At 43.6% G+C, this 13,655-nt stretch overlaps 1 protein-coding gene and 1 long non-coding RNA gene across 2 annotated transcripts; both read left to right on the plus strand.

Moving 5' to 3' along the window:
• Positions 1 to 1,400: 1,400 nt before the first annotated feature.
• LOC132638912 (uncharacterized) lies at positions 1,401 to 2,165 on the plus strand. The gene is made up of 2 exons (XM_060355605.1): positions 1,401 to 1,845; positions 1,940 to 2,165. Exons 1-2 carry the CDS (start codon positions 1,509 to 1,511, stop codon positions 1,942 to 1,944), a joined length of 342 nt encoding a protein of 113 aa, XP_060211588.1. The 5' UTR covers positions 1,401 to 1,508; the 3' UTR covers positions 1,945 to 2,165.
• A 2,924-nt stretch (positions 2,166 to 5,089) lies between these two features.
• On the plus strand, positions 5,090 to 7,434 carry LOC132639074 (uncharacterized). The gene is made up of 3 exons (XR_009582087.1): positions 5,090 to 5,238; positions 6,228 to 6,293; positions 7,211 to 7,434. It is a non-coding gene; the product is annotated as an uncharacterized LOC132639074 (long non-coding RNA).
• Positions 7,435 to 13,655: the final 6,221 nt, after the last annotated feature.

Raw genomic sequence — 13,655 nt, forward strand, 5'->3', positions numbered from 1 at the left:
GTGCAGGGTATATTGGATAGTCCGTAAAACAAAGGAAACTCTGCCGAAATTTTCTGGAAATTACCTAAATTTGATATAAAGTCTTGTCGGCTTCCGCCATATACTAGAATGAGTTGATAGAATTTGAGATAATATTTGATAGATGGGTTCGGGTGCCCAGATCGGGCACTAGTCACGGCCTACGGGGTTGGGTCGTGACAAAAGTGGTATCAGAGCGGTTTGTCCTCGGAGTGTCCACAGATCGTGTCTAGTAGAGTCTTGTTTATCGGTGTGTTGTGCACCACATCTATAAACAGGAGGCTACAGGACATTTAGGATGTTGTCTTTTCTTCTGATCTTAGATCGTGCGATAGAACTGTGCTATTAGGATGATTCTGTTTTGATCTGTTGTTGTTTTTCTTTCAGTGATGCCTCCGAAAAAGGCGACGGCCGCCCAGAAGAAAAAGGGCGTAGTAGGAGAGACCAGCCGGGCTCAGAAGGGTACTCGGACCCTTGCTCAGATGATGCGTGATATTACGTCCCGGCCAGCCGACTCTGCTACGTCTTCATCGTCAGAGGAGTCTGGAGCAGCTTCACCATTAGCTCCATGGGCTTCAGCTCCCGCGCCTCCAGCTCCTCAGCCAGGGGCGGAGGACAGGACACTGAGAGAGGCTGTGCAGTTATTGACCACTCTGGTAGCGGGACAGGCTCGCTGACGCGGGCGGAGAGATGATGATGATGACGATAGGCGTGACAGCCTGAGGGTTCGAGAGTTTCTATTATGTGGCCCTCTAGAGTTTTACGGGTCTAAGCCCGACGAGGACCCCCATGACTTTATTCGGGGGATGCGGCGCTTATTAGATTTGGTCAGGGCTTCAGAGACGGAGTCTGTTGAGTTGGCTTCGCATAGACTACGGGATGTTGTTGCTCACTGGTATGAGTCCTGGGAGCTATCCAGGGGTGAGGGTGCTACCCCAGCTACTTGGGACGAGTTCGTGACTGCTTTCACTCACCACTTTTTGCCCCCAGAGTTACGGCGGGCGCGGGTTGACCGATTTTTGCATCTGCAGCAGAGGGGTCGGAGCGTCCGTGAGTATAATATGGAGTTTGATTCTTTGGCCCGGTATGCACCTGCCATAGTAGCAGATATGGCCGATCGGATGCACAGATACGTGATGGGGTTAGACCGCTATTTGATTGATGGCTGTATGGCGGTGGCATTGCAGGCAGACATGGATATTGCCCGACTACAGGCTTATGCCCTGGGTATGGAGGACCGACATAGAGCTGATTATTCTAGCAGAGATCGGGACAGGAGGCCGCCCAAGAGGGCCAGATTCGCAGGTTATTCTGGAGATTCTCGAGGCGGACAGCCTCAGCAGCAGCAGTCAGGCAGACATCCTCCTCCGCCAGGCCGGGGTACACCCCCACAGTTTACCGGCAGGAGATCTGAGGGTGCCGGATATTCAGGGGCAGGCCCGAGCTCTAGGGCTTCAGGTTCACAGTTGGACAGAGGTTCCAGCAGTCAGATGAGGCCACCCAGACCTTTGTGTTCCTATTGTGGGAGACAGCACCCGGGAGAGTGTTTCCGAGCTACGGGTGCATGCTTTGTGTGCGGCCGTCAGGGCCATCATATGAGAGACTGTCCGGCTAGAGGTGGTACAGGCAGTTCAGCTCAGTCTACCGGGTCAGCCGGTGGTTCATCTTCAGCCTCGGTGGCGATGCGCCCTGCGGGGCGAGGTACTCCAGCACCAGCAGGCCGCGGCAGGGGTCGTGGCGGAGCTTCGGGTTCTAGCGGTCCTTCGAACCGCATTTATGCCTTAGCCAGCAGACAGGACCAGGAGGCTTCGCCTAATGTCGTCACAGGTATATTACTGGTTTTCTCTCGTGATGTGTATGCATTGATTGATCCTGGTTCTACATTATCATTTATATCTCCACTCGTTGCTGATAAAATTAGGATAGAATCCGAACCGATAGAGCCTTTTGAGGTAGCTACACCAGTAGGGGATTCTGTTATAGCCAGTCAGATTTATAGAGATTGTTCCGTGATTATCTGTGGCCGCTGCACTAAGGCGGATTTGGTAGAGTTAGATATGATCGAGTTTGACGTGATTATGGGTATGGATTGGCTAGCTTCTTGCTATGCTAATGTTGATTGTCAAAAGAAGATAGTCCGATTCCAATTCCCAGGGGAGCCAGTTATAGAGTGGGCAGGTAATACAGTATCGCTGAGGGATAAGTTTATTTCATACCTCAAGGCTGAGAAAATGATCAGAAAGGGGTATATTTATCATCTGGTCCGTGTTCATGATTTAGAGGCAGAGGCACCGACTCTTCAGTCAGTCCCAGTGGTTAATGAATTTGTAGATGTATTCGCAGATGAGCTTCCGGGTCTTCCTCCCGAACGGGAGATAGAGTTTTCTATTGATCTGTTGCCAGACACTCAGCCTATCTCTATTCCTCCGTACAGAATGGCACCTGCAGAATTGAAAGAATTGAAAGAGCAGCTGAGAGATTTATTGGAGAAGGGTTTCATTCGGCCTAGTGCGTCACCCTGGGGAGCTCCGGTATTATTTGTGAGGAAGAAAGACGGCTCGCTGCGGATGTGCATTGATTATCGGCAGTTGAATAAGGTAACCATCAAGAATAAATATCCCCTCCCCAGGATTGATGATTTGTTTGATCAGCTGCAGGGTGCCAGGTACTTCTCGAAGATAGACCTGCGATCGGGTTACCATCAGGTACGGGTACGAGAGGCTGATATTCCCAAGACAGCATTCAGGACCCGATATGGGCACTATGAGTTCAGAGTTATGTCTTTTGGGCTGACAAATGCCCCAGCAGTATTTATGGACCTGATGAATCGGGTGTTCAGACCGTTCTTGGATATGTTTGTGATCGTATTTATCGATGATATTCTGGTTTATTCTCGGTCAGAGGCAGAGCATGCGGACCATTTGAGGACGGTACTTGGCACACTTCGGCACCAGGAATTATATGCTAAATTTTCTAAGTGTGAATTCTGGTTATCTTCAGTGGCATTTCTGGGACATATTATTGGGGCTGATGGCGTCCGGGTGGATACCCAGAAGATCGAGGCCGTAAAGAATTGGCCTAGACCTACGACGCCGACAGAGGTGCGTAGCTTTCTGGGATTGGCTGGTTATTATCAGAGATTCGTGGAGAAGTTTGCTTCCATTTCAGCGCCTTTGACAAGGCTGACTCAGAAGGGAGCTAAGTTTCAGTGGTCAGATGCTTGCGAGCGTAGCTTCCAGTTGCTGAAAGAGAAGTTAACTACGGCTCCAGTCCTGACTGTTCCGGAGGGTCCAGATGGGTATGTGATTTATTGTGATGCCTTTGGTATTGGTTTGGGATGTGTGTTGATGCAGCACGGCAGGGTGATAGCTTATGCTTCCCGGCAGCTCAGAAAACATGAAAAGAATTATCCTACTCACGATTTGTAGCTGGCCGCGGTCATTCATGCTTTGAAGATGTGGAGACATTATTTATATGGGGTTCACGTTGACATTTATACAGATCATAAGAGCCTTCAGTACATCTTTAGGCAAAATGAGCTGAACTTGCGGCAGCGGAGGTGGTTAGAGTTGCTGAAAGATTATGATGTTGACATTCTCTACCATCCTGGGAAAGCTAATGTTGTGGCGGATGCACTCAGCCGCAAGTCTATGGGCAGCCTAGCAGACGTGCCATCAGAGAGTAAAGAAATGGTTCGCGATATTCATCAGTTGGCTAGTCTTGGAGTTCGCTTGGCTGATTCTGGAGATGTTGGGGTTTCTGTTCGAGGTATTGCTGAGTCCTCTATTACAGAAGATATTAAGCGGCATCAGTATGAGGATCCTATTCTGGCACAGTACAGAGACGCAGCGCTGGCACAGGAGAAGACTCCGTTTGAGATGTCACCTAATGGAGTGTTATTTCACAGAGGCAGATTGTGTGTACCTGACGTTGCAGGGTTGCGGCGACAGGTTATGGGCGAGGCACATTACGCCCGATATTCTGTTCACCCAGGGTCGACGAAGATGTACCATGATATCAGATGCCTATATTGGTGGGACGGTATGAAAAGAGATATAGCAGAGTTCGTTGCTCAGTGTCCAAATTGCCAGCAGGTTAAGATTGAGCACCAGAAGCCCGGTGGGCTATTGCAGGAGATGGAGATACCGACGTGGAAGTGGGAGATCATTAATATGGACTTTATTACAGGTCTACCTCGCACTCCACGGAGGTATGATTCTATTTGGGTTATTGTTGATCGGCTGACGAAATCAGCCCATTTTCTTCCGGTTCGGACCACCTATTCAGCTGAGGATTATGTCAGGCTTTATGTCAGGGAGATTGTACGACTTCATGGAGTTCCTGTGTCTGTTATTTCAGATAGAGGTGCCCAGTTTACAGCTAAGTTCTGGAGATCGTTTCAGGAGGGATTGGGGACCCAGGTGAGCCTGAGTACAGCCTTCCATCCCCAGTCCGACGGACAGGCCAAGCGCACTATTCAGACATTGGAAGATATGTTGCGTGCCTGTGTTATTGATTTCAGGGGTAGCTGGGACGACCATTTACCGCTTGTTGAGTTTGCGTATAATAACAGCTACCACTCCAGTATTCAGATGGCACCATATGAGGCTTTGTATGGCAGGAAGTGTAGATCACCGATCGGTTGGTTTGATGTTGGGGAGACTGAGTTGATTGGCCCAGATGTGGTCCAGCAGGCCGTGAATAAGGTGAAACTTATTCGAGAAAGATTGTTGGCAGCCCAGAGCCGACAGAAATCTTATGCCGATAAGCGACGTCGACCGTTAGAGTTTCAGATTGGCGATTGGGTGTTCCTGAAAGTGTCACCGATGAAAGGTGTTATGCGATTTGGCAAGAAAGGAAAGCTCAGTCCGAGATATATTGGGCCCTATCTGATTATTCGCAAAATAGGCAAGGTGGCCTACGAATTGGATTTGCCAGCTGACTTGGGAGCGGTACACCCGGTATTTCATGTTTCTATGCTTCGTAAGTGTATTGGTGACCCTTCCAGAGTCTTTCCTGTAGATGACATTCAGGTCACAGAGGAGCTATCTTATGAGGAGCAACCTATAGCCATATTGGATCGCCAGGTAAAAAGGTTGCGGAACAAAGATATGGCTTCTGTTAAAGTGCTGTGGCGGAACAATAACCGAGAGGAAATGACCTGGGAAGCTGAGGAGCATATGAAGAAGAAGTATCCTCATTTATTTTCAGAGCCTACAGGTAATCCAATTCTCTATTTGACTATGTTGTTTGATAAATGAATCGTTGATCAATGATTGTATTGTTGTGATAGTTAGTAAGGAAACTTCCCCAAATTGTTGTATGACCGGTAAGGTTAATCTGACATTCGAGAACGAATGGTCTAAAGGGGGGGAGGATGTTAGAACCCGTATTTTTGTACAGTGGAATAATCCGGATTTAATTATGATAAGGTAAGGACAAAAAAATTATTTCGGGATACAAAGTCGGGATTCTTGACCTTCGATTTTATTTTGAGATATATGTGGTGCATGAATTTATTGGTATGGAACAATTAGGAAAATTTGGGACCAAAAGTGATAAAAATTGGAAGATAAAAATTATTCACAATTTCCATGGTTGGCCCACACAAATGGTGTTCAATTTTAATTGGTCCACCACATTGTGTGGGCCACAAACCATAAGAGATATTATGGGGACTTAAAAAGATGACCTTAAGTCATCTCCTCACCATTCTATACTTAGCAAAAAAAAAAAAAAAAAAAACAAAAGTGGAAGAACCAAGGGGGAGCTCACGGCTAGGAGCAAGAAAACCAACCCCCATTTCTTTGCCTTCAAAAATTAATTTCTTGGTGTTAACCCACTATATTGAAGTCCCTAAGTAGCGTGGAAGAGTTGTTTGGGTCATCTAACCATTCATTGTATCCAATTGCAAACCCTAGGCTATTGTAAAGTTGAAGAAGAAAAGGTAAGATTTGATTTTGTTTTTGCGTTATGAAGGTTATATCCATGTTGTAGTATGTTATAATGGAGGAAAATCATGAAATATGAAATGTTGGAGGTGAGTTGTGTATGTGGAGCTTGAGCCGTGTAAATGGGTGTTGTTGTGTTGTGATTGAAATTATGAATTAATGCCTAGTTATTTGATTATGATCATTGTAAGGTGAAGAACAATTTAATGCCCAAAGAGTCTTTTAGCTAATGTTTGGCATTTTATGGCTTATTTTTAGATCGTGGGCAGCCCGAATCATAGTTTGGACTTAGCTTGAGTTGGATCATATTGGAGAGCGTTTGAGGTATGTAAAGCAACCTTCCTTCTTTTGGCATGCCTTAGTTTCACATAGGCTAGATTAGAGCTTTAAGGGAATTCCAAATTCGAGATCCGAGCATGTTATGATCCATATATATATTCTTTGGCACTCTTATGTATGTTTTTATGAAATATGAACCATGATGTATTTGAAGTAATCGCTTTCCGAAATTCGCATAGAAAATGTTCACTTTAACGAATTTTATAATCTCTGAATGCCATATTTTTCGCATAGAGGCTCGGATCGCTCCAATAATTTTTATAGGAGTTTGCTTGATGTATAATGGGTATGTTTTTCATAGGCGGGCTCAGTTCGGGTCTATACTCGTCCGTGGGTCCCGCGACGCCCTTTATGTAAATTCGACAACTTTGAATCAAAAAGTGATAATTATTATTCCGATTTTGAATATGACTATTTTACTTATCCTTCGGATTTATAATAATGATTTTATGCATATGATTCCTCACTACTCCGCTCATGCCTACTATGATATCGTTCGCCGGTTCCCGGGCCGGTTCTGTTGTCGTGCGCTTTTTGATACATTCCGGTGTTATGCTGTGTTTATGGTTCACCGTGCTCCTCGCTCGAGGGCCGGGTTCCACTTATGTTTGGCGTTATGCTGTGTTTGGCGTTATGCTGTGTTGTGATGTGTGACGGGGATTCGGAGATTTGAAACTTTCTGGTGTTATGTTGTGTTGTGCCGCCATCGACAGGCGGGCGACCACATTTTCCAGTGCCCTATGCATAATTTATACTTTGGAAATAAACATTTTGATATGTATTATTTTCTATATATCTGATTCGATTATTATTCAGATTTATTTCTGTACCTTCTGCTTTGCATACTCAGTACATATTTCGTACTGACCCCCTTCTCCGGGGGCTGCGTTTCATGCCCGCAGGTACAGACGCACAGCCTGGTGATCCACCTGTTTAGGACACCCTTTCTGCTATTCGGAGTGCTCCTCTCTTTCCGGAGCTTATACTTTTGGTATATATATTTATTAGTGCATTTGTATATATTCGTTCATGGGTACGGCGGGGCCCTGTCCCGTCATATGATTATGTCGGTCTGTTTAGAGGTCTGTGGACATGTTTGTGGGTTAGGGTCTTTCTGTATGGATGTATGTACATGACGTTTGGGCGATCCCATACGCCGAGGCGGCCGGTCCGCATATGTTGTTTGGGCGATCATATACGCCGAGGCGGCCGGTCCGCATATGTTTATATATTGCTTGGTTAGCCCTGTGTGGCTTTTTTTGGTATTTTCTGCGTGCAGGGTATATTGGATAGTCCGTAAAACAAAGGAAACTCTGCCGAAATTTTCTGGAAATTACCTAAATTTGAAATAAAGTCTTGTCGGCTTCCGCCATATACTAGAATGAGTTGATAGAATTTGAGATAATATTTGATAGATGGGTTCGGGTGCCCAGATCGGGCACTAGTCACGGCCTACGGGGTTGGGTCGTGACAGAATTTCGCTATATCTTTCTTTATTCCATTCCACCAATATATAGACTTAAGATCATGATACATTTTCGTCGCACCGGGGTGAACAGAATATCGGGAACAATGAGTTTCTTTCAATATCTGGTGGCGTAAACCTGCCACATCAGGATCGCATAATCTGCCTCGGTATCGGAGAACTCCGTCTCTTGAAATATCAAATGATGACTCCTCTTTTTGAGGGAGTGCATCTCTGTAACGCATTAGCATGGAATCTTCGTATTATCGCTTCTTCACTTCTGCTACTAGCGACGAGACTGCTGAATTTTGACTAGTAGTTCCCTTGCTACCTGAGTCCACTACTCGAACTCCTAGACTAGCTAGTTGCTGGAGCTCACGAGCCATTTCTCTTTTCTCTGGTCGTACATCACATAACTTTCCCATAGATCTGCGGCTAAGGGCATCAGCTACAACATTCGCCTTTCCGGGGTGATACATGATATCGACATCGTAGTCTTTTAGCAATTCCAACCATCGTCGTTGCAGCAAATTTAACTCTTTCTGTTTGAAGATATATTGAAGACTCTTATGATCTGTATAAATGTCCATATGGACACCATATAAATAATGTCTCCATATCTTTAATGCATGAATAACCGCGGCCAATTCTAGATAATGAGTTGGATAATTCTGCTCATGTTTCCGCAATTGCCTTGAAGCATACGCAATCACTTTACCGTGTTGCATCAATACACAGCCTAGCCCAACACCTGAAGCATTGAAATAAACAACATATCCTTCCAATCCCTCTGGAAGTGTCAAGACTGGGGCGGAAGTCAATCTACCTTTCAACTCTTGGAAGCTACGTTCACAAGCATCTGTCCATTGAAACTTTGCTGATTTCTGGGTCAACTTTGTGAATGGTGCAGAAATAGAAGAAAAGCTCTCAATGAATCTCCTGTAATAACCTGCCAAGACCAGAAAACTACGAACCTCCGTAGGAGTTGTGGGCCTAGGCTAAGTCTTCACGGCCTCAATCTTTTGACCATCCACTCGAATACCATCGATGGCAACAATGTGCCCCAGAAATACCACCGAGTTCAACCAAAACTCACACTTGGAGAATTTCGCAAAAAACTCTCGGGTTCAAAGAACTCCAAGGAAAGTACATAAATGATCCACATGTTCTGCCTCGGATCTAGAATACACCAAGATATCATCGATGAATACAATCACAAATAAATTCAGGAAGGGCCTGAACAAATTGTTCATTAAATTAATAAACACTGTCGGTGCATTATTTAGCCTAAATGACATTACCCGGAACTCAAAATGACCATATCTTGTTCTGAAGGCTTTCTTAGGGATATCCTTCTCCCTAACTCTCACTTGGTGATACCCGGATCTCAAATCTATCTTTGAAAACCATTTGGCGTCTTGCAATTGATCAAATAAGTCATCAATCCTCGGAAGAGGATATTTATTCTTAATCGTCACCTTATTCAATTGCCGATAATCAATGCAAATTCTCAAGGAGCCATCTTTCTTTCGGATAAACAATACGGGTGCTCCCCATGGGGATGAACTAGGCCTAATAAAGCCTTTCTCAAGCAAATCTTTCAATTGCTTCTTCAACTCTTTCAATTCTACGGGAGCCATTCTATATGGAGGAATAGATATAGGCTTGGTGTCCGACAACACATCAATAGCGAAATCAATATCCCGCTCAGGAGGGAGACCTGGAAGCTCTTTAGGGAACACATTCGAAAATTCATTTACTACAGGAACTGACTGTAGAGTTGGCGATTCAACTTCTACATCTTGAACCCGAACTAGATGATAAATACATCCTTTCGTGATCATTTTCCTTGCCTTTAGATAGGAAATAAACCTACCTTTTGGTGATGCAGTATTCCCTTTCTATTCTAGAACTGGTTCTCCCGGAAATTGGAAATGAACCATTTTCATTCTACAATAAACGTTGGCATAGCAAGAAGCCAACCAATCCAAGCCCATAATATCATCAAAGTCTACCATTTTTAGCTCATGTAAGTCAACCATAGTACGATGACCACAAATCACAATTCCACAATTTCTATATACTCAGCTAGCTACTACCGATTCACCAATGGGTGTAGACACCTCAAATGGTTTGATCGACTCCGGTTCGACTCTAAATCGACCCGCAATATCCGGAGTAACATATGACAACGTGGAGCCTGGATCAATCAAAGCATATACATCATGAGAGAATACCGATAATGTACCTGTGACCACGTCAGGAGAAGACTCAAGATCTTGGCGTCCAGCCAAAGCATAAACACGGTGCTGATGTCACGACCCGACTCGGGGCCGTGACGAGCACCCGGTGCTAACCCACCCGAGCACCCTCTTAGCTTACTCTTATACTTGCATCTAGGTGAGCCACATAATTATACATACATTTCCATTCATTCGTCAACTAGTCCCAATTTGGACAACGGTACATTTATATCACCATAGGCATCTATGCCACCTCAATGTACGTGGGCCAACGTGGCCGACAAAATGATATACAAAACATTGGCCGACAAGGCTGAACATGTCTAACCATATACACCTGACTACGAGCCTCTAAGGAGAGTATAACGTATCACATAAGCGGGACAGGACCCCGCTATGCCCATAATTATATACACAAAAGAATAAGTACCCAAAAGCTATGACTCCAGAAGAAATGGAGCTCTGCTATGTAATCTCAGAATAGGCAGCTATGGATCAAGTCTGTCTCCCTGTGCACCTGCGGGCATGACGCAGCGTCCACAAACAAAAGGACGTCAGTACGAAGAATGTACTGAGTATGTAAAGCATGAGCAACATCGATAAATAAGCATCATGAACAACATATGAAATACCATAGGAGGGGGAGACAATAATATCATCGTCATAGCACTTACCTGCCTTTCGTAGGACTTTCCACTTTTCATACGAATTTGTACACCTACGTCATCATCCGTATTCCATAATAGTACTCGTACCACACTTGTGCTCATGTCCGTGTACATGCCCTTATTCGTATTCTTATACATAGTCTTATCACCTTCATATTCATATTATATACATAGTCATTTCATAGACATAACATTTACATAACATACCCGACCTCATGGGATCGGTGTTTCATACATACTTGGCAAACCAAGGCTCAAGGTTACTCATACCTGGCCCTACCAAGGCTTCAGGGTTATCCGTACCATCTGCAGAGGTGTGCGCGCGTTTCGTAATCGTATACATACTTTATACATATTCATATACATATATCCTACCCGGCGTTATAAGCTCGGGGTGTCATTATAGCCCTTCATAGGCATATGTACGTATAATAGCCCGTAGGCACCTTTAGCATCATTATTATTATCATCGTTATCGCTACATGTTTATCTTAGGCTTACTCGTCATATGGGGTGCATAGTACAATCGTAGTACACATCAAGGATCGTGAGCTTATGAGCTCGGAATATCAATCATTTGGAGACAACTTGAACTCGCACTAGGTGATAAATACACCCTTTCGTGATCATCTTCCTTGCCTTTAGATAGGAAATAAACCTAGATTTTGGTGATGCCGCATTCCCTTTCCATTCTAAGACTGGTTCTCCCGGAAACTGGAAACGAACCATCTTCATTCGGCAATCAACATTGGCGTAACAAGAAGCCAACCAATCCATGCCCATAATAACGTCAAAATCTACCATTTCTAGCTCATGCAAATCAATCATGGTACGATGATCACAAATCACAATCACACAATTCCTATATACTCGGCTAGCTATTTTCGAGTCACCCACGGGTGTAGACACCTCAAAAGGTTTGATAGACTCCGGCTCAATTATGAATCGACCCGCAATATATGGAGTAACATATGATAATGTTACACCTCGGAAAATTTCCTGCTGGTACGCAAGTAAATGAACTAATGATGTGTGCGTGGAGTGCGAGTGTATAATGTTTCATGGGAAATGTATGTAAAGGGATGTGGATGATTAGAATGAAAAGTCGAGAAATGAGAAAAATTGAAAGTTGGCAAAACTGCCCAGTGGTCGTATAGTGCAAAATACGGACCGTAAAGTGCAATACGGTCCGTAAACTTGATGTCGTAAACTGGCATGTCCAACTTCAACTTTCTGCCAGCTGAGGAAATGGCTAAAATACGACCTGGTGGACGGACCGTAAAGTGCTTTACGGCCCGTAAACCATGGTCGTAAAGCACCATGCATGCAGGCCAAAGTTTCTGGTTCTGCTTAAGCTTAAAAACAACCACGAGGGACGGTCCGTAAACTAAAATACGGACCGTAAACCTCCATGGACGACCACTGTTCACCCACCCAGCACAGATTTTTCAATTCATTAAATATGAGGATCAAGACTTGTCTTATTTCATTTACAACATTACACCATATCTCTCTAGAACTTCTCTCTACATTTATTATATGAGTTTCCAAGGATTTTAAGTCATCCATAACATTAAGACAAGTGAATCAAGGATAAGGGAGTCATCAAGGATCATCCAAGTCAAGAAATCCAAATGGAGAAAAACTAGGGTTTTGCTCAAAGAAGAGTATTATCAACCAAAGCTTGTTCCTACAACTTCTAAGGTAAGATTCATGATTTTTACAAGATGTTTAAGGTATTGAAGAATTAAAATACATGGATTGTAGAAAATGTGGTCAACTAGGTCATGAATGATGAATAGTGACATTTTGAGAAATAGTTTGAATTGAGTTATGAAAGTTGTTGTGTTGTGATATGAATGTGTTATAAATGGTATTAATATCATGAACTAAACACTTTAGACGAATGGACGAAGATGGGTGTTATAATCATGAATGTGGGTGAATTAGAGGCAAATTGAGGAATCTAGATAATGTGGTTAATGTGAATGACTAATGGCCATTGTTATGACATTAATGAAGGTATAAACGCTAGCATTGGAAGGGAACGTGCAAGTGTAGAATAGTTCGACGGAAAGGTATGTAAGGCTAACCCTTCTTTCATAAGGCATGGTTCTTGGCCAAATTCCTAATTTCTCTACATGAGTATGTTGTCTTCACGTGGTTGACATTCCGAGCTCATAAGCTCACGACCCTCGATATGTACTATGATTATACTATGTTCCTCGTATGACGAGTAAGTCTATAATGTAGATGTAACGATAATGATAAGGATAGTAATGATGATGAGAGTAAAATGAGATTAGAGATGCTTACGAGCTATGAAATATGTATATGTATGCCTATGAAGGGCTATGATAAGACCCCGAGCTTATGATGCCTTCCATTCCTTCCTTACAATGCCCCACCTACACGGCCATAACTACAACTTCATTCCCAAGTGACCAAACCTTCATTTAACATCATGGAATCCACAACACAACATCAATCAACTACTAAATAAATTCAATCCCTTTTTCCACACACACACCCCATTCGGCCACACCACACACATGCATATTTCATGAGTTCCATTCTTTTCTACATACTACAATATTCACAGATCATCCATAACATATAAAAGAAGATTAGTTCTTACCCTTTTTCCCTTCAAGTTTCCTCTTGGTTAAGGTCATGAATTTGTCCAAATGAATAATTTCCTTGCTCCAACAACTCTTCCATGTTCTAGAGGACCTTCCAATTGCTTGAAATGCAAGAAGAAAATAATTTTTCTCCATCAATTTCCATGGCTCAAATTTTGCTAGCCTTGGCCGAATATGGTGCCTTATTTTTCTTCAAGTTTTCTTGATTGTGGAAAAGATGAAAAATGTCTAGATTTTTCTTCCATTTGCTCATATATATATTTTTCCACAAGCATGTGAGGGGTACATGCCCCCTCCCTAGAAGTTTCTTATAATAAATAAATAGGACC

Source organism: Lycium barbarum, chromosome 1, assembly GCF_019175385.1.
Source record: "Lycium barbarum isolate Lr01 chromosome 1, ASM1917538v2, whole genome shotgun sequence".
In the NCBI taxonomy this organism is placed as follows: domain Eukaryota; kingdom Viridiplantae; phylum Streptophyta; class Magnoliopsida; order Solanales; family Solanaceae; genus Lycium; species Lycium barbarum.